At 47.0% G+C, this 25,099-nt stretch overlaps 1 protein-coding gene across 1 annotated transcript in view; it reads left to right on the top strand.

Annotated features, from left to right (window-relative positions):
- The window catches only part of NRPA2 (nuclear RNA polymerase A2), a 117,942-nt gene that overhangs the window by 16,612 nt on the left and 76,231 nt on the right, over positions 1-25,099 (top strand). Inside the window, exon 13 of the mRNA XM_087395438.1 lies at positions 12,029-12,116. Within this exon, the coding sequence (XP_087251564.1) occupies positions 12,029-12,116 (88 nt within the window). The remainder of the gene's footprint in view (positions 1-12,028; positions 12,117-25,099) is intronic.

The following is a 25,099-nucleotide window of genomic DNA, read 5'->3' as shown; positions in this document are numbered from 1 at the left end:
GCGGCATCCTTAGGATTTTATGAAGATGTGAAGTGTACAAAAGAGAATAATGAAGTTTTGGTCATAGCATTACTCTACTTTTTAGGTGTAGAAGCTCATATGATGAGAAGTGGCAGTAACCTGAGTATGCTACCTTTAATGATACAAGAATGCTTCCTGATAGCTGCAACCTTTCTGATATGCAATATATTGAGGGATTAATTTTAGAGGTTCTCTCATCTTTGTACAAGTAAGAGTGCTTTCATCTCGCAATTTAGTCATCTTATTTCCTCGAAAGGGATATAATTCGCAAAAAGTAATGAAGATCATTTGCTTTGTTTAGGTTGTATTTGTTATATCTTTGGGATGGGCAATGCTGCTTCGTGTGGCCCTGCAGCGTTAGTTCTCTTTGGCACAGGTTGCTTGCGTTGCTGCAGCCATAGCTATTTCTATCCTGTGTCATCCAGCTCTTCTTCTACTGCCCAGGAGTCTTGGGACTTGCTGCTTTTGGATCCTTGACCCTTGTGCATGAGGCTGAATTTTGGGCAAGCTCGTATGCACTTCATAATGCAGTGGTCTGAAATTTCTGACATATCATTGGATATCTGCATGCAACCCATCTGGAAACTTACCCAATTCCTTTGCTACAAGTGTATGGATACATGAGTAAACCTATTGGTGTAATGGTTCACCGTTTCGGTATACCCTTGGCAGAAACCGTGATCTGATGGCAGAAACCGTGATCTGATATCTTTCATGAACTCCGTCCACTGGTAATGAGTTGTCTCTCCTCGTTCACATCATAGTGGTCCTTCTGCCGATTGTGGCACCAGGTGACTGCCTCGCCTGTAAGGTGCATCGATGCGAGAATACACCTTTCGTTGTCATTCGTGGACACAACTGTAAAAGAGCTTTTGAATTGACATGAGAGGCTATAGTAGCTTCTTCCTGCATATGTAGATCAAAGAATGAGATCATAAGTGCAATCTTAGAGTCATTAGATCGGGGTCCAAAAAGGGTATCCAAAGTGATCCATGCTTGAGGAGCAGATTGTATGTTGGAGATGTGATGAATGTAATCATCTCCAAGACCGAGCAAAATGATAGCATAGGCTTTGTCGTTCTTGGCAGTGACAGCTTGCTCAATGTCGGGATCTTCGGGAGCAGCGCGGTGAACAATGTCCCAAAGACCTTCTTTCATAAGATGGCACTTAATTTTGATTTGCCAAGTATAAAAGTTGGACCCATTGAATTTGTCGATAGACATGAGAGAATGAGAGAAAGATGCCATGTGGGAAGGTCTTACCTCTTGCTAAGATGCAAGGGCAGTGTCTATTCCCTTACAATATTGCAAAAATAAATGAAAGGAGAGATCCAAGAAGCCGGTTCTCTCACCACTTTGTCAAGGCCATAGCATGTGACAGCCCATCGAAGCAGGAGGAACCAGCAAAAAAAAGGAACTGCTTAGCAAACTGAAAGAGGCAATGCACAGTACCTTAATCCCAGGCAGAGGCAGAGGCGCAAAAAGGAGTGCGGTCCAGGAGGTGCAGACAGCGCGAGCTCCAAGGCAATGCCGTAGGGAAGACGTGGGCAGCTCTCAGGCGATCTCCGTGCAGTCACAGACAGATGGCGCAGATCGCGAACAGCAGCTGGAGAGGTGCGGCCTGTGCAGGTACGGATTCCGTACAGTCGTACGGACTGTACGGACAGTCTTGACTGTACTTCGAAATGTTCGTTCGTTGATGCAGGTGCAGGAGCAACAGCAGGAGCGGGAGCTACAGCAGGGACAGCAAGAGCAGGAGCTACAGCAGCGCCAGATCTGTGCAGATCTGACACGCAGATCTGGCAGAGAGCGGAACTGCGCAGCAGATCTGGCAGCGCAATGGCGTGCAGATCTGGCGCGCAGATCTGGCAGAGAGCTGGCGGGCAGATCTGCAGCGGCAGCAGGAACGGCAGCAGCGTGGCAGAGAGATGGCGGGCAGATCTGCAGCGGCAGCAGGAACGGCAGCAGCGTGGAGAAGACGGGCAGAAGATGAAGATGGCGACCAGCTGAGCGAGGGAGAAATCTGAGAAGAGGCAGCTATGGCTACAGCAGACTGAGGGGAGAGAAGAGGGATCAACCTTGCTTTGATACCATGCTGGAATATGGAAGCAAGAACTAGAAACTAGAAAACTAGAAGTGAAATAATAACAAGATTGAAAGACAAGAAGTACCTTGAGAAGAGTGTAGACAAGACACAAGCTAGATAGATGGATTGCAATGATGTGACCCATGAATATATGGGCCAAAGTACAAGACATAAAGCGAGAGTGCTTATGGGATAATTGTAGAGGTGCCACATGGCACACACTCAAGACACAAAGACTAGACTAGACTTAGACAAATGTAGACTAGGGAAATAGTACACTTAGTGTGCACTTATCTCCAACAAATTGGGGCCTCTGTGGCCGGGGGAGGGGGGGGGGGGGATTCTGTGGTGGCGACGCTTGGGGAGCAGATCCTTCTTCCCCACCGGTGTTGGACTTGTCACTAGTACTCATGGTGTCCTTTTTGGATTTGTCTGTACCATAAAACCCACAGTTGTCCCTGAACTGCACCTCCCTGTCTGAAGAAAGAAAATCTGAAGATCTAATACCAATATAGTAGGGAGAATACCAATATAGTCGGCCAGTACCAGCAGCTTGCACCAATCATCTCCTCACTCGCTCCTTGCTCCCCCGCTGCCCGCTCAGCCACCCCTCGCTCCTTGCTGAGCTCCCTCGCTCCCCCGCTCCCCGCTCAGCTCCCCTGCTCCCCGCTCAGCTCCCTCGCTCCCTGCTCCCCGCTCCCTCGGTCCTTGCTCCCCCGCTCCCCACTCAGCCACCCCTCGCTCCCCCGCTCCCCGCTCCCCGCTCAGCCACCCCTCGCTCCACTCCCCGCTCAGCTCCCTTGCCCCTCGCTCCCCGCTCAGCCCCTCGCTCCCCGCTAGCCCCTCGCTCCCCTCAGCAACCCCTTGCTCCCCGCTAGCCCCTCACTCAGCCACCTCCCTCCCTCCTTTTCTGCTCATCCACCGCCCCGCCCCCCCCCCCCTTCTCTGCTCCCCTTGCCACCTTCGCCACCCCTTTTTTTTAATAAACTTCAAAAAAAAAAACAAACCAAACAACCACCTCGCACTGGACGTGCCTCCCATTATGGGGGGGAAACCGGTGCTCCTGCTCCCGGTTGGACACTAAGACCTGCACCCACACCCCAAGAGAAATGGGAGACAAAGCCATGAAAGACGACAATAACAACAACAAAAAAAAGTAAACGACACAATTGAAATTGGAGGATGTGAACACACGTTACAACCGAAGTGGACTCGGGGTAGACAGCAAGGGAAAGGTACCCGCCTCAGCGTCTTCAACCTCTATCTCTACCTCAACCTCAACTCCCGCTACTGTGTCAGTTTCGTTTTCAGCTCCAGCCTCAGCTCCTCTATCTCTATCTCTACTTCGACTTCAGCCCCCGCTTCAGGCCTAGCTCTAGTTCCAGTCTCAGCTCCCTCTACATCTACGATCAGTGACATACTCATGCCCATGGCGCCGGTTGTTGTTCCCTTCCCCTCTTCTCCTGTTACAGCTCTCGCACAGCTTATGACCCCTACTTCGGAGGTGTCAGGCATTATGCTTCACTCTCCCCTCACCCCTCTCCCTTTTAGTCAGCCCACCCTCCCACACCCCATTGGGACTGCCTCATCCATTCCATTGTCATCTCCGTTCCTCACTCAGTCATCGTCCAGTTTTCGGACTCAATCCCACTCTTTCATGCCACAGTCACCATAGTTTCAGCATGGACATGGGTGGGCTGATACACCAGAGGCCCGTGAGACCTTGCTTACAGAGATACATAGTTTTAGTGAGCGTGAGATGGAGCTGACTCGCGCAGGGCCATTCGAGAGCAGGCGGGTCTTATTTAGGGACTCAGATAGGATATCATGCAGCTCCAACAGGTCACAGCCATACACACTGTCCCATGGAGTACCCCGGTGGTCGAGGCACAGATTGCGAGCATGCAATCTGCTATTGAGGAGACTTTCAGATGGGTTGACGTGGCCAAACGAGAACTCGCAAGGGTAACCGTTTCAGCTACTCTCATGGAGCAGCAGCAGAGAGCCAGTAAGGCTCTCAACATTAGAGTACGCGGGATCCCACGCACTGACGCTACACTGATGGTAGATGCGATTGCGTTCGTGGCCGCTACCCTAGGTGTGGCTGCGCACAGGGTAGAGAGGGCATGGCGGGTGGGGAGAGATTCCAACCGAGAGGAACCCTCGATCATATGGTTCCATGACACTCAGGCACGATTTTCAGCTCTACGACACAGGTCAATCCTTCGAGATCAGCCAATGATCTCTGTGGATGAGGACCTCACACCTCTATAGGTTGAGGAGAGGCGCTCTTTGCTGCAGCAGCGGGACCAGGTCCGGAAGGAGGGGAAGTGGGCAGTGGTACGAGAGGGACGACTTCTTACAGGCCCCCGTAGGGCATCTGCCCCCTCCCCTACATAGGAAAGAGGGGTCTATGAGACTCAGATATCCGAGACCCTGCCCTGCACCATTTGGAAGTGTAATGGTACTTTATGGTCAGAACCAGGGAACTTCTCGGAATCCTATACAAGCCACGACATAGTCTTCTATACAAAGACACATCAGAGTCCAGAGCGCCCTCTTCCACTAGTCAGCGGATATACATGGGAGTCTACCTATAGAGATGAGATGAGGGGTATATGAGGAGTTCGAGGTTCAGGTGGAGTTGTAGTCCTTTTCAGATCCACACTTCGGGGGATCATTTCAGTAGAGCAGAGAGATACACATTTCAGATTTCTTTAGATCCGGATACGATACATGGACAGCCAGGATTTGTTTGTCGCAGTTTGCTACTTTCCCCCGGAGGTCTTCTACTTTGCTAGAGATATTCGAGATGATGATGAGACATCCGCATTTGCTGCCCTTTATCAATCCATCGTTGACTTTTCTAGCCGCGGAGAAGTCCTTCTGGTGGGGGACTTCAACGCGAGGACCAGGGACACTTCTTGACTTCAGAGATGATTCCACTCTACTGCCAGATGTTGACCTTGAGGAGGCAGGTATGCTATGGGTTTTGGCTGACAGGCGAGGTCCATTCTCATCTTATGGGCAGGTCCTATTAGACCTCGGCAGGATACATGATCTGATTATCTATAATGGTCTTGATAGATGGCCCGCTTCAGGTGGTTTCACATGCTTTCCACATGGGGGGGCTCCAGTGTTCTTGATTACATCATGGGATCCCCTGTCTTTACATCTCGCATTACTGACTTCACTGTAGCACCTCTCCCCCCAAGGGCTGATCATACATACCTTTTCTTTCGCATCTCCACCTCCCTTCGCATAGCACCTTCCACCCCACTCAGAGCTTACTCCACCTACCACGATATACGCTTTGATCGGGATCACTCACCTTCTTACTTTGGCCGTCTGTACATACTTCTCGCTTATATTGACTTCATACCCCTTTTAGAGGATCGTGCTGCCCTTGTCACCCGCTCACTACATGAGGCTGCCATTCACGCTTTTTTCCACACCACCCGTTCCACTTGCCCACCACCCCGTGGAACCGTACCCTGTAATAGTTGGTACGATGATGAGTGTAAGGCCTTACGCCGTCAACTCAGACTCGAATAAAAACAGTCTTCCAAGCGCACCAGATATGCTACGTGAATACCATAGACTGATACGGAGGAAGAAACTAGACTTTGTTCGTCGGAACGAGGAGGAGCTACTGAACATTTAGTTTAGTAATAACTCTAAGGACTTCTGGCGGAGATTTCTAGAAGGACGGTCCCCTCCGCCACTCACTGACACCCAGATCTGGTTTGATTATGCACGCACACTTTATGACATCCCAAATCAGCCAGTCCTTAACCCCTCACACATGCCTCGTCCCACATCCTGCACCTTCTTCACTAGAGGAGGGGTAAAAGATGTCGTAATGAAACTTCATAATGGCCGAGCGAAGGATCATGAGGGGCTATGCACTGAGTTCATTGCAAATGGGATTAACCTCCTAGCCTCGATCTTAGCAAAGCTTTTTAATGAAGCGGTTTGTTTGGGATTTCCACACACTTGGACCATTAACACTATCTCACCCATCCACAAGGCAGGGGATCCCATGAGCCCGGAGAACTACAGGACCATTATGATTGGACATGTCATGTCTAAGATTTATGTATTAGTACTTGACTCCGAGGTTAGCAGACTTGCGGAGTGTCGAGGACTTAGAGCAGTAGGACAGGCCAGATTCCGGCGTGATCATGGAACCATGGACCACATTCTCACGCTCAGATGTATCATCGAGGAGGCGAGGTCATGGAAGCATAGGGTTTATTGTCGCTTTGTGGATTTTCGCAAGGCATTTGACACGGTCCTGAGAGCCCGCCTCATACGGCGCCTACAGGACTTGGGTTATGACTAGGAGATCATTTGGGCTGTCATGGCACTTTACGAGAGAGTTTCTGGCAGAGTTCGGACAGGATCCGGGTGGACAGACGAGATCATGCGTCCCATCGGGGTCAAACAAGGGTGTCCTTTGTCGCCTACCTTGTTTGGTCTCTACATTGACGAGCTTGAGATAGTGATGCAGACACAGGGGGTGTAGGTTGCTCTCTTGCGGGCACGCTGATATAGATTTTGCTCTATGCAGATGACGTGGCTCTCTTGTCTTCCTCAGCAAAGGGGCTCTAGAGACACCTAGACGCACTACAGTCTTTTTGTGAGTCTCATGATTTGAAGGTCAATTTGGGTAAAACTAAGGTCATGACTTCAATACATCTCGAGCCATCATGCGTCAGGAGCAGTTCACATTTGCGGGGTCATCTGTTGAGATAGTTTCATCATAGACTTATCTTGGGGTTATCTTCTCCGAACCGAGCTTCACTATGAGACCCGCGATGCAGGCATGCTTGAGTAGAGGGTATGCCTCATTGGTCAGACTAGAGAGGCAGTGCTTCCACTCGCACTTTCAGGATTCACGCACCAAGGGGTTGCTTTTTGACTCCTTGGCTCGCCTAGCGGGGATGTACATCAGTCCTTGTTATGGGCCAGACTTGTTGGATATACAGTGGGCCTGTGTGGAGCGGCTATAGGTTCTCATGTTATCACGGATGATTCAATGGGCCTGTGTGGAGCGGCTACAGGTTCTCATGTTATCACGGATGATTCGCGCTAAGTCAACCGTTCCTCACCAGATCATTCAGGTTGAGTTTGGATCACCCCCTTTACAGCTAGATGCTGCATTTCAGGTCATCACATATTTGTACCGAGTTAGGAAATATGGGGATTATACCTCGGGGCGTAGCAGGCTACCATGGATAGCTCTATCCTCTTCTATGGCACTTGCAGCAGGAGGAGATCAGAGGTGCTGGTATGCACGTAGAGAGAGATCGTTTGAGCGACTGGGGCTCCACATGGATAGACTACCTCCCTTCCAGTTTAGCATGGATGCTCCGTTTTCTCCCCTCTTATCACACGAGGTCAACTAGGTTAACCGTGACACACTTTTCGGACCTGGTTGGGACCGAGTGAACTCCCAGTGAAGCTTAGCTTCTACAGATATCACTTCTTACATATCACAGCGGATGGTTTCATTGACCCACTAGGATACACACAGATTCACCTACCCCACTCGCTGAGGATCTCTCTTGGGGAGTTCCGGGTCTCTTCACACAGACTTCGCATCGAGAGCGGTAGAGCAGAGCGACTACCCAGGGAGCGGCGCATATGCACACTGTGTGACATACAGGAGGTTGAGACAGAGGAGCATTTCATCTTCAGGTGTCTTGTGTACTGTGAGATCCGAGGATGTTTCCACTGCCTCTTCAAGGATAGTTATGGGATTTTAGCCCGTTTCCTCTCCTACCCAGACCAGCGGTGTTTGGCAGGTTTCATTCATGAGGCACTTAGACACCGCGAGAGGATACTCTGAGCATGGAGACAGGAGCATACTTCTTCCTTGGTTGATCCCTCTCAGAGCTCTATCATGGACTTCTTTCACCTAGATCACATGGACCCCAACGAGACGAGGCCTTGACATGATTGTGACCCGTCAAAGCACGTGACCCGACAGCTCAGACTGAGGGTCGACACACAGATCACACTTGGAGACATCCCCTCCTTGTTTAGAGTCGGAGCTCGACCGACGGGGGTCACAGTAGCCCTGGTTAGACGCAGAGCTACGACCAGGAGACGTGCCAGGACAGCACCTCTGAGTGGCGACAGCACTCTATTGCCGACTTCATGCCTCTACTGCCTCATCCATCCTAATATCTTGTTGTTGCCGAGGATGATGATGAGATTGATATATAGTCGATCATTGACATGACTATGTTGTAGTTAGGACTTAGTACTGCCATTTTGCATTTTTGCATTTTGCATTGGTATGGATGCTCGTTTAGTAGCTCCACTACCACAGCTTGTTGTATCAGGATTTTCACAGTCTCATAGACCCATCGGTCTTCCGAGGACTTTAATAAACTTTCTTTCTTTCTTTCTTTCTCTCTCTTGCTCACTACTAGAATTGAGAGAATAGTGCACTACATATGTGGATGACTGAAGGAGCCAAGGGGCTGCCCTTATATAGGCCTTTTAGGGCAATTTGACCGACCTGGTCGGATGGTCAACGTGGATCGTTGACCTTGGTCATGCCTCCCCATGTGGTATTCTACCACCAATTAATGGATTTGAAGCAGACAAAGACTGAGGCATCTATTGTGAAGTTACTGGATGAAATTTTGTAAGCTGACAGTTGTCCACTAAGCTGTAGTTTATGCAGGCCCATGGGGTATTGTCTCTAATACTGAAAAAGAACCGACAACTGGTGAATGAGAGAAGCGTACATGGAGGAGGGATAATGATAAGGCCATTGGTATGATGGGTAGAGCATTGGGAGAAGAGTATTTCCATCATCTAGACGTGACGAAGAATGCTGCAGCAAACTGGGTAATTCTCGAATCCTTATTCGGAGTCAAGATGCATCATTCCAAGGCCAACCTGAAGCAACAACTCTACGATTTGCGCATGAGTGATAGTGAAGATCTAGTGACATTTCTGAATTGTATGCAAGCAATATTGAAGCAGCTTAATGAGATTGGGTCCAAAGTTGAAGAAGATGATCAGAAAGCAATACTACTGAAGAGCTTGCCCTCCCGATACAATGAAATTGCTCGAATTCTGCGATTAGATGACGAGGCGGATATTATTGATTGTGTAGGATTGCTGCTGAGTGAGGATAAGCGTGAAAAAGATCTTTTTATTGGAGACACTGCCTATGTTGCAAAAGACAACCGAAAGATGCAGACACGCTTGTGTTATTATTGGCCACATCGAAAGGTTTTGTGTGAAAAAACAAAAGGATATGGCTGAGAAGAAAGAGAAGATGAAGTTATGTGTTGTTGAAGGTTCGACACCACCAGAGCACATGGCGGGGTTGGTCTCTGATGACCTGCCTGATCAAGATTGGGCGTTCTGATTTTGAATAGCTTTGATACTTGAAGGAGGTTGTGACTGAGCTACGATGCTCAGCAGTGTTACTGGTTACGTGAATGATGGTTGTTCTGGCGTCGCAATTGTGACTACGATGTCACAAGGTTTACAGGAATTGTGAACTACGATGTTCATCAACTCTACATGTTTTGTTTCCCTTGTCTTGCAAGACTTGGATATGAGGGATAGTAACCCTTTTGACTGAAAGAGCAATCAAGGCATGTGCTTTGGTATCACGACGATCCCACTGAATCTGCTTCTGTGTAGGAGGAAAAGTACCTGTAGTAGTAGATGCAGCTGCTCTAGAAGTAGCATTAGACCCATCACCTAAAGACCCATCACCTGAAGTAGTACCAGAGGCAGAAGGTGGAGCACTAGGAGCTGCATTACGTGTAGGTTTGGCCTCATAACTTGAAACAATGTGCCATAGATTCTTGGCAACCAAAACATGCCCCATATTGTGTGACCACATGGGGTAATTGGTGCCATCAAGCTTGTCATCAGGCCCAAGCATTCCAAAAAGATCATCTTTGCTGCTAGCCATACTCAAAAGCATCAATCTGACAAAGCAAATGAGAGAAGGGCACTGTCCCAAAACCAAAAGCAAATTTCTGCACAAGCTTCAAAGCTTTTCAGTGCAAATGTGTGGCTATCACAAGGGGTACCTGCAAATGATGTAGACCCAAAAGTGCAGCAAAGAAAGTGCTCCAAATGCGAGCACAAATGATCAGCCTTGTAGGAGAGGTGAAGGGGACAGCAGATGGCCAATGAGGGGGGTATGAGCAGCTCCCACAAGTCAAAAAACACCTCAGAAAGATTACAGCAAGAGCTAGAGGTGGAAAGCTCATAGCCCGAGGTGTTAGAAAAGCAGTAGGAGGGCCCAAATACCAAGGCCAGTGAATGTAGATGCTGTAGCAGGCTCGCCAATGTAAAGTTAGTGCTGTAAAGGTCTGCAAAACCTTGTAGCAGCTCTGAAAAGCCTAAGTCTGCAGCTATTTATGCTCCAGCAAGTGCCAAAAGCCTAAGTTGGCTGCTACAGGTATCCAAAATGCAGATGCAAATCCTGAAATGCTGCTGTAGGAGCTCAGAAATGCAAACGCACGCTGCAAATGCCAAAATTGGCTGAAGTAGATGCCCCAAAAGTCAACGAAATTTACACGTGTGAAGGCGGTGCAGCAAAAGGCTTTGAAACAGTTTCAAATTTTGGAGAAGAGGCTGTAGATATGCTGAATAACAGCAGCAGATGCCCAGACAAAGGTCACCTATGCTGCAGCAGCACCAGAAAGGTAACTTTCCGCGATGAAATGGCTGGAAAATGCCTTGGGTAGTAGCAGAGCCTTGGAGAATGGGCCGACCAGCAAGAAGCTTCCCTAAAATGGAAGAAGACATACCTCCACCAACACTTGGTGGTTGGAAATGGCTGTGGGGTAAAACCCTGACCTGCTCTGATACCACTGCAGACTAGGGCAGGCAATGGAAGCTCAGAATATGAGTGGAGAAGCCCAAAAAAGAGCTGCTGTATTGAAAATGCTGCTACTACGAATGGAGGCTCACAATATGACAAAACCCTAGGGCTAAATGCCCTAACTGGACTAAGCGTCCTAACTGAACTAGGTGGTACATGAACTAACTGTACCAACAGTCCTAACTGACGTAACTAGGCCTACAAGGCACATACCAAGGAATAAGTGGCACCTATGGATAGCCCATAGAATGGCCTACAAGAAGTAGCTATAGAAAAGTAGGTCTAGCTTTTAGCTCGGCCAAGTCTATAAAAGAAGGGGCCTCAGAGCTCCTAGATTCATTCAAGATTGTACTCAACTTCTTGCTCTTCTCAGAGCTAGTTGTACAAAGTTGCAAAAAATACCTTCGGGGGGTCCAGCCCTTATTTCTGGGCCTTAGTGCTGTGTACTGTCTTCTTCTCTCTCTTCCAATGCCCTTTTTCTTGCTGCGTATCACTTCTTCTACTCTTGCACGCTTCCTGAGGTGTTGTATGGCTGATTCCAGCACCATATGTACTAGTTCTTGGCATGCGGAACCTGTTTCCATGGGCGAGATCCTGCTGCGAACAGTTTTCCAGCCACCTGGGGCCACTATACCTACTGCAATTTGGATTTCCTGCTCTCCGCTGGGCCCTAAATTGCTGTGAATTGTTATGAGAGCTGTTTTCTCTGCTGCAATCTGCCCCAAAGCACTGAAGTTGCTGGTTTGATTCTAGAAGGGTGTTCGGGATTTGTCGGATCTGTTTTCATCATACCAAATCTCCGCCCTCCTGTGTGTTATTTGGTGTTCGATATTGATGTTTTCAAGAAACCTTGTATTTCTAGAGTTTCATTTCGGTTATGCTCCCATGTCTCCAAAACTATCACTATGCCTATTTGTGATATTTCCTCTTCCATTGCGATAGTCACGCACACAGAGAGAGAGAGAGAGAGAGAGAGAGAGAGAGAGAGCATATTATACTTTCCATAATTGGGCGTGCATCTAAAAGTGCTGCAATTATTTATACAGGATAGGATGCAAGACTGGTTGTTGAGGGCAAAGGGAGCCTTGCGGAAAGAGCTACAAGACAAGCCTAGTGAATTTGATCTGCATGATAGTATGGTGTTGACAAAGCTGAGCCTCACTTTGGTTTTTGTGCAAACATTTGTCTTGGAATGTTTTCTTAAAAATGCAGTTTCATCTTTTTGCAGCATTTCTTTAGAACCAAATAAATATTTTCAATATGTTTTCTTTTAAAATAGCAGTCTAAATACAATAGAAATTTCGAACCTATGTAATATTGCCGAAAGAGTTGCAATGTGAATGTGACTCATAACTAAAGCTTTAATTTTTCTGAAGTGAAGGGAAATTTCTTGGGCTAATCACCTTGTGTAAAGCATACACTGCACTTATCTCTAGACAAGCATATTAAGGAATACCCCAAGCACATAATGAATACCCCAAAAAATGGAAGTTGAAAATTGTGTGGATTTGTGAAATTATAGAAAGGGAATGAGCTTCCTTGGCTTGAGTATGTTTCTTCTCTCACTCATTCCCTTGCACTCCTTTTCCTTCAAACCCACTGTGTTATGTCCCATGTCACTGGTCCTCCGTTGTTTGCTTCATCTCACATGACCTAGTGCTCCACACCCATTGGACTCTCATGCTACTCTATACACCTTGTTGATCCCATTTTCCACCGTTTAGCTATTCCCACTGATTGCTTTACCTGCCCATGTGCTCCCTTACTTTGCCATGCTTTGCATTGCACATTAATCAAAACTCACTCATTACACACGTGTCTCTTGTCAGGTGTGCTTGCTGCTTTCCCACTTATTGTATCGTTTGTGTGCTCCACAAACATCAGGATGTGCTTGGTGACAAAGATGAAAAAGTAGGACAAAAAAGGAGGTGCAATTCTTGTGAGTGCGGAAGCATGCAATAGAGAGAGAGAATCTACACAGAGGCGCAATGAAAATCGTATATATAGTAGGGGATTACACTAGTAGAGGAGTAGAATGCTGTGACCCCTTTGTGAGCCCTTGTCGAGGGACAGTCAGGCACAAGCTACGTAGGTCAGTCTCTTAGCATCCATGAGGATTAAATCTGACCTGCAAGCCCTGCTCAACCATTTGACCAACAGAAACGAGGTTCTTGGTGATATCTGACACTGAGTCTTGGTCCTTAGATTGCTCTTGGACTTGCAATCTCTGGCCTAGATTCACTTACCGCATTTGTAACACTTCCTCCGCTTCTTCTTGTGCACTGTTGCAAGGGCTTCACTTCCACCAGGAGTAGCACCTGAAGTAATCTTGAGCTTCCCTTGGGAGATAATAACAAATTCCTCCTCTAGGTGAAGGGGAGCTTAAATCATGAAAGCTGATTGATTAGTTGTGATTGGTGACTTGGCTCCTCAATGCTCGGGCAACTATGTCGTAATCCAAAGGTAGCTTGGGAAGGATGAACGATGCCAATTGACTTGTTGAAGTGAAGGCAGCAACCATGGCCAATAATTGATTATGGAGAGTCTTGGCCCATATCAGAAAAGGTTGCATAGAACTCCCTTTCGGAACTCGAGATTGTACAATTGTCCTTGCAAGGTGACAACCGGCATTGTCAAGTTTTGGGAATAGAGGTCCTCAAGTGTAGACCAAACGTCAGATGCACTCTCCAATGTCTGAGTTGCAGGAGAAACCTCCTTGGTGATGATGCTGACCAAAGCTGAATGGGCTTTGGAATCCTGATCCTCGCAATCCTTTAGCTCCTCTTGGAAGTCATCCTTCCGGTCAGCATCCTAGTTGATTGAGCTCTTGGGACGCTTAGGAATCCCTTCATAACCTTGGACAAGCTGCCACAATGCTTTATGGATAAACCAAAGTTTCATGTTGAGCCTCCAATGGGTCCTCGTTGCTCGTACACGGGGGACCTATGGAGCTATTCCAAACTTGTCTCCTACTGTTGATCCTAGTAAACACAATCCGCAAGGCTAAGAAAAAAGAGATGCAAGACAAGAGGAGAGTATGAGGAAAAAACTGTTTGGAAGACATTGCAACACTCCCTCCATTTGATGCCCACGATCCTCAATAGGCTCTTGTAAACAGCCGCCTTTATCCTCTTCCTCTTGGATGAAATACTGATTCTGCTGGCTGTCCTTGGAGTGTGCAGACTGCCCTAGACTTCACCTAAGACTGCTGCGGCCAATCGCCTTGCCCCAGGCTGTCCCAAACAGCTGCGATACAAATAGGCTCAAGGGGAAAAGATGCGGACCTCATTGACTGAACACTGGAGGGGCGGACTGTACACACCAGTGGCCTCTTGGGAGTGCCTCGGTTCGGGTGTAGGTGGCAGCGTATGGGTATACAGCAGCAGCGGAATAGAGCAGCCGCTAAGGTGTGGAAATGGCTTCAGAAATGACGTCTCAACTCCTCTGTATCTTCGCTGCAAAAGTCCCCAGGAAGTGCACAGGAACTCAGCCCTCCCTTGGCCCCTAGCCGACCTAGAAATCTGACACCATGTGAGAGTGGATTGCCATGCGGAAGCATGCAATAGAGAGAGAGAGATAATCGCAGGCTTGGTCACAAAATGCATATAAGTTAGGTAGACTGGAATAGCAGTACAAGTAGGTTGGTGAGGGCATAAAATCATCTTTTATAGTAGCAGTTGGATTGTTGTAGAATGTTGGAACCATGAGGAGAAGGATGTAAATTGAGATGATAGACGCAATCATCCTCTGGGATGCAGGAAATGTTTCCATGTAGGAAACGCTGTGGCATGGGAAACATTTTGGAAATGGAAGATTCCTAATCTCAGAAACTAGGCTGAGTAAACCTTATTTCAGGTCACACAAATAAGCTATCAAGTTGAACAAAACATAATACATAGAAGCGTGATAAAATGCTCCATCAATTTTGCATATGCAATACAACATAGGCAATTCAACATTGCGTAAGCACACATCTCTCTATGTGTGGGCTATTTGCAAGCCATCATGGGCAATAAACATTTCTTAAGCATCATGGCTCTCACAACATAGCCAAAATGTTAAATTCAAACCCATGCCACCTCCTAGCTAGGAATTACATGTGCGGAGAATGAGTACCATCTTCCTCACCTTCACCCCCCTCTTGAACATCCCACGTTTGAGAAGGGCTTGATTTGTAAGATGGATCACTCCTTGATAGGAACCTAAGGTTGGTGTGCACATACACAAGATCCTCTACCATTTTATGACCAAGTCAATTGTGTTTCACTAAATGGATGAACCCATAGGTGGACCAATTTTATTCAACTGCAATGGAACTCCAAACTTCTGCTTATTGCCAGCCTTTGTAGCAAGGGGTATTGGAACCATAGTTCTCCCACTATGCAATGGGAGGAAGACTCTCTCTATTGGCAGATGCGGAAACCTCGCCAAATGGACCAAGATCCTTCCTAAGGTTCCTCTCCACACCCTCCTTTCCCACACTATCTAGAGTTTGTCTCCAAGTCCTCACGAGCCATGGCCGCTTTCTCGACTGGTGGTACCTTTGAGCAGAAATGGACACTCATATTCGTTACTTCAAGAAGATGTGCACATTCATGGGAGTAAGGGCCACAACATTCATTGGCACAAAAGGAGCATGCCCTCTTTTTGCTGCCTCCTTTTCCAAAAGTGATTTTTTAAGCGAAGAGACTTGGGATCATTAGTACCTTGAGGCATCTTTTGAAAACTTAAATACACCTTCCGTGGAGGACTCTAGTGAACGTCGTCTTCTGCTGTGTTGGTTGGAGGCTTGAGTCATTGATATATGGGCAAAACCACTCAGGGCTGCAAATGAATTGTATGCACTTGCCCTTTTTCGAATAGCATCATCAAGGAAGAGAGAAGAAGACAGCTTGAGTGGGTACGTGCAAGGATTAGATATAACTTGTCTTGGCCCATAGTTTAGCAAAAGCATTGGATATGCGCATTTGGGCACGATCACTCATAACTGATGCATGATCGGTGAAACCACTAGCACACATGTGTTGGCTTCATTAAAGAAAGCATTAGAGAATGGATCACAAAGGCAGGAAACCAATGAAATGGAGTGACGACATGAGAACAAGAGGCAATAGGATTAATACTTGCACAATGTGCAAAATGATTAAAGTTAGCGCTGATCAAGAAATACCTTTCAACATTGAAATTCAAAGATATGGAATTCAGTGCAGCAGTAGCACATAGTCATCGATTGCTTGCATCATTCATGAGAATCTTGAACTTCCACGTTGCCTTGAAGCACGAGGGCTTGCATAGTACCTTGAAGCAAGAGGGTTTGCATAGTACAAGTGTGGGCAAGAAGTGAATGACTTTATAAGAAAAAGAGAGAAAGAAGTGAAGGAGTTTTCAAAATTGCAGGTGAAGGAAGCACAAGGGAGTTCCTGCGTACCCTGCATGCAAGGCTAGGTCATCGTGGGCTATGTGAAGTATGTTGACACCGCTTATAGAAGGGGAAGCGTGTGGATGCGATGCAAGTGCCGATTCACCACTCTTTTGTGCTGGCTAGAAAGATATCAACTCGCTTCGTCATATAGTGCGGATCCCCCAAGCAAATATGCGATTGGATTTGATATGATGTACAACACAATATCGCAAAGGCTACGGACCGATGTGCTTGGCGTTCTACATCACCACTACTTCCATCCGCTCCTTGGGTACCTAACGAGCGTAGAGATGTGGTCCATAGTCCCATGATCATGTCGGAAGCCTACTTGCCCATATGCCCTGAGCCCCTGCATCTTTGCAAATTGAGTGACCTTAGAATGAAGCACTGATGCATATATCTCGGCCATGACATGCCCAATCATGATGGTCTTGTGTTCATGGGAAGGGGCCTTATGGATGGGTGAGATAGTGTTGAGGGTCCAACTGGAAGGGAAGCCAAGGCAAATATCTTCATTGAAAAGCTTTGCTAGGATGGGGGCAAGGAGATCAATCCCATGTGCAATGAACTCAGTACACAAACCCTCGTGATCTTTCGCTCGGTAGTTCGCTACGGCATCCTTCACACCTCCTCTAGTCGAAAGTGTGCAGGTGGTAGGGCGGGGTATGTGTGAAAGGTCAGGAACAGGCTGATCTGGGATGTTATATAGTGTGTGTGCATAATCATACCACACCTGAGCATCGTTGATAGGTGAAGTAGACCGTCTCTCCAGAAATTTCCACCAAAAGTCTTTAGAGTTGTTACTAAACAAAGAATTCAGCAACTCCTCGTTTTTACGGACAAATTCTTTCTTCTTCCTTCGAACCAATTGACAGTACTCACGCACCGTTCCGGTGTTAGAATTATAGATATAATTCAGCAGTGACCAATGTAATATAATAAGTTAGTCAGGGGCACTTTTCCCTCTTTTAGAGGTTTTTCCCCCTAACTGCAGTTAGTTCACTAACTATGGTTAGTGACTACTAAGGTTTTGTCACTAGGACAAAACCTTATCCTTCTCACTTTGTGTAGTACTCTTTCCACTCTATTCTATTGCAACTACGTCTTCAGCTTCCAAGCTTCCTACTCTCTCACTCCCTCTTGCTCTCACTATCTCCCTATCCTTCATTTGGTATCAGAGCAGGTTCTAGGCCTTTGAGCCCTCTGCTCCTTTTGGTACCAGCGCCTTGCCTCCAGCTCCAGCCCGCTCCAATCTGTCCGTACAGTCCGTACGACTGTACGGCATCCTGACGCACGTGGCCGTACAGTTCTTCTCATCGTCGGCCGTACATACCTGCTCACCGTACCGTTTCGCCATTCAGATCCGTACGACGACCGCCATTCAGATCCGTACAGTGTCGCCGTACAGATTCGTACAAGCGCCGTACACTTCGGAAGAGGTGTCCGTACATCGACCGCCGTACATCGCAAAAGTATCCGTACCTGTCGTCGTACAGTGCCAGCCGTACAGTGCCGTACAAACTGTACGGCATTTTTGTACTGTTCACACTGTCTGTACTGAATCCGCTTCAGTACAACAGGTAGCTACTTTGTTTCGAAAAGAACCAGTAGGTGTTTTTTTGACAGACAAATTGTGCAGACAGCCATTGTTTGGCCTACATTCTGGGAGCACATTTGGGGCTTTTGCAGTTTTTGCAGAGAATTGCAGAAATTTGGGGCTTTTAGTTGATTTGCCCCTTTCAGGTGCAATTTCTTGCAGAAATTTGGGGCTTTTGCAGTTTGGATGTAATTTGGCAGTTGAAAGATCATTTGGGAGTTTTGCAAGCAGTTTTGGACTCAGTATTTGGGGCTTTTAGCATTGTTACCCCTTTCTGGCTGCAATTTCTAGCCACAAATTGGGGCTTTTGTGTTAGGAGAGCATTTTTTGGAGTATTCAGTACATACTGCCTTTCTTGGAGTGTTTGGAACACTTTTGGCAGATTTTGGAGAGTGTTTGATGCTTGGACAGATTTCTGACAGCTCAAGTACAGAAATCTAAGTTGCATATACAGCCTGTGCTTGGCTGTGTTTTTGGGAGTTGTGCATTTTATTCCCAGTAAGGGAATTCAGCTTAGTATCTGCTTCAATCTCTTTCTCAGATATGGCCCATCAAAATCAGAATGAGTTCCAGTTCGGTGGTCTTTCACAGGAAGACAAATTGGATGGTACCAACTACTCCCTCTGGAGTTTCATGGTACGTAATATTCTGATTTCTCGCAATTTATGGGATTATGTCAATGGGGATGAAATCCGACCAGCAGATATTGCACCTGCTACCCCTCCTCAGCAAGGAGGTGGAAGAGGTCGTGCACAGGGTGCAGCTGCAGGACAAGTTGTTGGTGCAGCTACAGTCAATACTCCAGAACAGAAGAGATGGGATTCACGAGATGCCTTAGCCTTGTCATGCATCTCTCTTTCAGTGAAAAGATCAATCATTCCGCATATCCGGTCGTGTAAGACCTCCAGGGCAGCGTGGGATATTTTGGAAAACATGTATGCAGCACGGAATGATGCCAGAGTATCTTTCTTAAAAAGAGAGTTGAGCAATACACATATGGAGGAGGGTGACTCCATGTCAGTCCACCTCACAAAGCTACAGGATCTCAGAGAGCAGTTGTTAAACATAGATGAAATTATTCCTGATTCAGAGATGATAACAACCACTCTGAATTCTCTTCCTGAGTCTTATCTCAGCTTTCACACTTCGCTGAATTTATCATTGAGGGGGGGTGCAAATCCTCTCTCTTTTCATGAGTTGATAGGACTTCTGCTTCAGGAAGAGCAAACCAGGAAAAATTTGGCTTCACGTGCAGGTGAACAAGCTATGCTCTCAAAATTTAAATAAAAAACAAAGGGACAGGCAAAGACAACAGCAAATCAGCCTTCCAGTGGGTCAGGACAGCCTTCACAAAAGGCTAAAAGTGATGCAAGCAAGCCCAAAAAGAAGGGTTTTTGTCACTACTGCAAAAAGCCAGGTCATCACATAGCAGAATGCAGGAAAAGGATTGCAAAAGAAAAGAAAAACAGCTCAGGAATGGCTGTTTCAGATTCAGCCCCTTGTGCATCTGACAGTGGGGATGCTGCAGCCAACTTTGTTGGTCAAGATTATGCCTTTTTATCTTGCATTTCTGATTCTAGGTTGGCTGTTCCAGATGCTCGGGATAGTACAGCTTCTTGCAGTGATGATACATATGCATTTTTGACTTGCAGCTTTGACTCTCCTACAGATGCATCTGCTTTCAGTGTTGATGAAACACTGAACACATGGTATTTTGACAGCGGTGCATCCAAGCACATCACTTCGAGAAAGTGTCTTTTTACTTCCTTGCATCCACCTCCTGTTGGTAAGAAAGTCACTTGTGCCAACAACTCCTCATATTCAGTACGTGGCACAGGAGAAGTTGAGCTCACTGCAATTGATGGCTCAATTTTCAGACTTTCTGATGTCTTATATGTGCCTGGCATAACCAAAAATCTCCTTTCAGTGTCCACTCTTAACAGAGGGGGATTTCAGGTCATCTTTGAGGATGACAAATGTGCTGTCCGGGACAGGGAAGCTAACTATGTCTTAATGTTATCTGGTACTCTGCTGCGTGGGCTTTTTCAGCTTGATATTTTTGAGAAAAGAGCAGCTCATGCTTTGGCAATTTCTACCCCTACTGTTGCCATGCAAAATGCAGAATTATGGCATGCCAGATATGGCCACATGCATTACAACAGCTTAATGACACTTCAGAAATTTTCAATGGTTGATGCATTGCCACCTCTTGAGATACCTCCTCCACATGCCTGTGAAGGGTGCATTTTAGGTAAAATGCATAGATTTCCCTTCAAGAAGGATGGTTCAGTTAAAGCTGTTCGCAAATTGCAGCTTATACACAGTGATGTCTGTGGTCCCATGAGGACTCCGTCATTGGGTGGTCATCTCTACTTTGTCACATTTATTGATGACTACTCCAATTTTACTTGGGTTTATGGGCTGAAAAAGAAATCTGAAGTGTTCACAGTGTTTAAACACTTTTCAGCCATGGTTGAAAATGAAACCGGGCTCAAGATACAGACATTACGCACGGATAGAGGTGGGGAATACCTATCTGCAGAATTTGATACTTTCCTCAAACAAAAGGGTATTGTGCATCAGCTCACAGTCAGGCTGACCCCTCAGCAAAATGGCAAAGCTGGGAGGAAAAATAGAACCCTCATGGAGATGGACAGATGTATGCTGAAAAGCAAACACATGCCTCATAAATTCTGGTTAGAGGGTTTGATGTGTGCCAATTACATTTTGAACAGGGCTCCCACTAAGGCTTTAAAAACAAAAACTCCTTTTGAGGTCTGGAATGACAGGAAGCCTTCAGTGGATCACTTCCGAGTCTTTGGATGCCTTGCCTATGCACATGTGCCAGTTGAATTTAGGCACAAATTGTCAGATAAAGCCATCAAATGCATATTTGTTGGATACAGTGCAGAAAGCAAGGGGTATCGTCTCTACAATCCTGCTACACGCAAAATCATTGTAAGTAGAGATGTGATATTTTCTGAAAATTCAGCTCACACTCAGGCTGATTTTCAAATGCCTTCATCTTCAGAAGATGTCTTTCAAGGGTTGCTACCCATTGCTTTGGGTTCCCCTGCTGATTTTTCTGATCCAATTTACAGCAACCTTCAAATGCTTCAGTTCCGCCACAGGATGTCATGCCTCCTCCACAGGCAGTGGAACAAGTGGTGCAGCAAGAAATTGCAGACATACATGCAGCAAAAACAGTCCCAAACTGGCTGTTACAGACTCTCCGGGAGAGTAAACTTGATGCTCCGTTACCTGGCAGGACTCGCAGTGTAGCAAGGCACATGGAAGGTGCTAATTCAGTGGAATCAGCATATGCAGGTACTCTCCTTGATGAGGAGGAGCCTGCCACATTTGAAGAAGCAAAAGGTAATGTGCATTGGATGAATGCCATGCACGATGAGTTGCAGTCCATTGCAAAAAATCAGACTTGGGATGTTGTGGACTTGCCACAGGGTAAACATGCTATTGGCACACGATGGGTGTTTAAAGTCAAACGGAAGCCAGATGGCTCCATTGACAGATATAAAGCCAGGCTGGTTGCTAAAGGCTATGCTCAGAAAAAGGGCATAGATTATGAGGAGACTTTTGCTCCTACATCCCGGATGACCACCATCCGATCAGTAATTGCAATGGCTGCACATTTTGAGTGGAATGTTCATCAGTTGGACATAAAAACAGCCTTCTTAAATGGGGACTTGCTGGAAGAGGTGTATGTCAAACCACCTCCGGGTTTTGAAATTACAGCAAATGCACTTCAAGTCTGCAAGCTTAATAAAGCTTTATATGGGCTGAAACAGGCCCCTCGTGCATGGTATGCCAAGATACATGCCTTTTTGACCAGCAAGGGGCTGCACAATAGTCCTACTGAGAGCACCCTCTACATCAAGATGGATGGGGGGGAAATCTTAGTCATCCTTCTTTATGTTGATGACTTACTGCTCACAGGGTCCAATGAAGAAAAAATTGCAGATTTCAAAGCTGATTTGCAGACCCACTTTGATATGTCAGATTTGGGGCTGCTTCACTTTTATTTGGGGATCCAGTTCTCTCATGAGAGACGTGGCACTGTTATGTCTCAGTCCAAGTATGTTCAGAAACTCTTGGACAGATTTAACATGCAAGAGTGTAAGCCCATATCTACTCCTATGGAACCGGGGCTGAAACTCACAATGCATGATGCAGGAGAATCAGTTGATGCCACACTTACTTTACAGTCAAGCTGTTGGATGCCTCATATATCTCTGCAATACTAGGCCTGATATTGACTGCTCCCAAATATGTGTAGGACTGTACTATCTCCACTGGCTCGCCATGATAAGTGAAGTTGAGTTGGCGGAGCATTTGCATGTGAGGTGTTGAAGACCATAAGGCCTCAAGATGTCTTTGTAGTCCTTCTGTTGTTGACAATGATATACGAACTATGTCATCAGCGTATAGCAATATTGTTAGAAAAATTACCCAACAGAGGGTACGCACAGCGAAAGACTGATAGTAATGCCCAGGAGCTCACATAGTGTGGTGTGGAATGTGGAATCACAAACTTCGTAACTTATGTGCATAAAATAGATGTGCAGACTCATCAATAGACAATGAACCAGCCAGATAGAGAAACCACCAAAATAATATATTTCCGTCCAAAACTATGGACACAATACAAAAGAGATAGATCCAGAGTCCCACCAATGGTGTGGTCCTCCGATCTTACCACAAGGTACTTCTCCTATTGGCTGGCTATCTCTAGACTCGAGCCCGTGTGCTCCACCTTGACCGTCTGTAGACTTTCCGTCCAGAATGGTTCTCTCTACCTTACTGCCTGTAGATCAGCCCTGTCCTTGCTGGAAATCCCTCTGCAATCAGGCTGCTGCAGGTCCCGTACTGTTCCTTTAGGGATCCTCCTCTATTGGCTGTGAGGTGCTGCCCATGTGGCAGCCCCCTCCCTCTCTTTTCTCTGGGCATCTTCTGCCCTAGGTCTCCCTCCCCCACGCTCTCCTCATATGGGGGCTTACAGATGGGGAGGTGACCATTCCAACAAATATCTGTATGATGAGGTTGGCCAGTAATGATCCCTTGCCTCCAAGACGGTGGATGAAGGATGTGATCTCATCGATGTAAAGTCTGAATAGAGTCAGTGAGAGGGGGTAACCTGTTGAAACGTGGGGGAGAATAGATGCATTATGGCAAGAGGAGTGAGAACACATCAGATTCAAATGGGTGTTTTGTTGATTTGAGAGGGAAGTCCCTCTTTCATAGAATGGGAGAGAGGGTGGCCTAAATCAATGGCACCTCTCCTACATCAAAGGAGGTAACTCCTAAATCATAGGAACTCCACAATCGTAGGGACCACCCGATGAGGGGGCCTTTGCATTACATCATCACCTGTGTCATTGTCTATGGCACTAAGTGTTCGTCTCCTACGCACACACACACACAACCATATGACTACTAGTGGATGCACACATGCACCTAGCAAGCCCTTGATCACACATATCCCAACACAACCCTGCTTCACCCAGATTGTGCTCTCGACCCAATTTGATAGACCACCTGGGGCACGAACTTTGCCTCTGGCTGACTCATATAGGCTCATCACCTCCCACATCAACGTCTCTGGAATCTGCATCTCTTGTAGTTTCGTGATCATGCGAGAACATGGGACTGTGTGGAAGGCCTTCCGAAAGTCTACGAAGCATGCGTAGACTTTCTGGTGTTTGGACCTCGACGGCCTTTTGAAAGTCTACGAAGCATGTGTAGACTTCTTGGTGTCTGGACCTCGACTCCTTAATAATAGCCCTCCGAGAGAGAGAGAGAGAGAGAGAGAGAGAGAGAGAGAGAGAGAGAGAGAGAGAGAGGGTCCAAATCTAGCGGATGAAGTCGTCCTTCCACGGCTGGTTGCTTGGTGGGAATGCTATAAAGACAAGCATATTTGGAAAAGCTTTGCATTGAATGTCCGAATCAATAATCATGAATAGGTAAGATAAGCATATTCCATGCTACCCTAACTCCTGACACATATCCAAAAATAAGGAGAGAGAGAAAGAAAGAAAGAAAGATATATTAATGTCCATGGGAGGCCTCGCGGGCCTATGGGACAAAGTACGGAATCAAGTAACTCATACAGACCACTGTGGGCCGGGGTAAAGGGCTCACTAAGGCCCTTGCTGAGTATTAAAATGCTATACTAGTACAAAATAGCGAAGTAGCAAAATGCAAAATGAGAGTGACATGAAGATATCAAGTGCTCAGAGCTAGAGTCCCAAGTGCGTGGACTGGCTTTACGTATCTAGGCTCCATGATGGCTCTCTGATGAGATGCAAAGAGCTCACGTATCTGCATCTGTCGGGATGTCTCCCGTGGTGGTGGAGGATGTGGTCTCCTCGATGTTTGGATCCGATGGGCTATGTCAAGAGTGATGCCTCGTCTCGGTCAGTCTCCCCTAAGGAGAGCTGAAATAGGTCGAACCTCGATTGTGTGTGCTCTAGTCGCCTGTCGTGCCGTGTACGGTCTCTGTGCCCCTCGTCTGGCAGTGTTGTGTCGGCTACCTCCACTGATCCATATTTCTCTCATGTCGATTAGCTCCTCCTCCTCTATCCCAGAGTGCCATGGGGCCGAATCAAATGCATAGAACTCCGTGACCTGTCTCTGCGCTCAGTTACCTCGGTACCCTATGGTGCGGTGGTCCCATCCTCCTGCTCTCTGATATGTCGTAGTAGTATCTCCCTGTGTCGTCGCATCTCCATCAGGTAGAGCCCAATGCAGACTTGGTCGTGGAAGTGAATCAATCGTGAGAGTTGGCCAAAGTCGTATTCCTAAAATATTTCTTTTTTTTGTCTCTAGTGGTAACTGAAAAAGACACTTGTTGCTCCCCGCTCCTCCTGCTGCCCTTCTTGCTCCCCTCCTTGCTGCCCCCTCCCTCCCCTCCTTGCTACCTCCTCCCTCCCCTCCCCCGTACCTGCTGCTCCCCCGCCCTCTCTCCCCTTCGCTACCCCCTGCATGATGCCTCCTCCCTCCCCTCCCCCCTACCTGCTGCTCCCCCCCCGCCTCCCCTCCCTCTCTCCCCCTCCGTGCCCCCCGCGCTGCTGCAACTCCCCC

The sequence above is a fragment of the Dipteris shenzhenensis genome, chromosome 24 (genome assembly GCF_047967505.1).
Source record: "Dipteris shenzhenensis isolate YYH24624 ecotype China chromosome 24, Dip_SZ_1.0, whole genome shotgun sequence".
Lineage (NCBI taxonomy): Eukaryota > Viridiplantae > Streptophyta > Polypodiopsida > Gleicheniales > Dipteridaceae > Dipteris > Dipteris shenzhenensis.
This window is presented reverse-complemented; position numbering and strand designations above follow the sequence as displayed.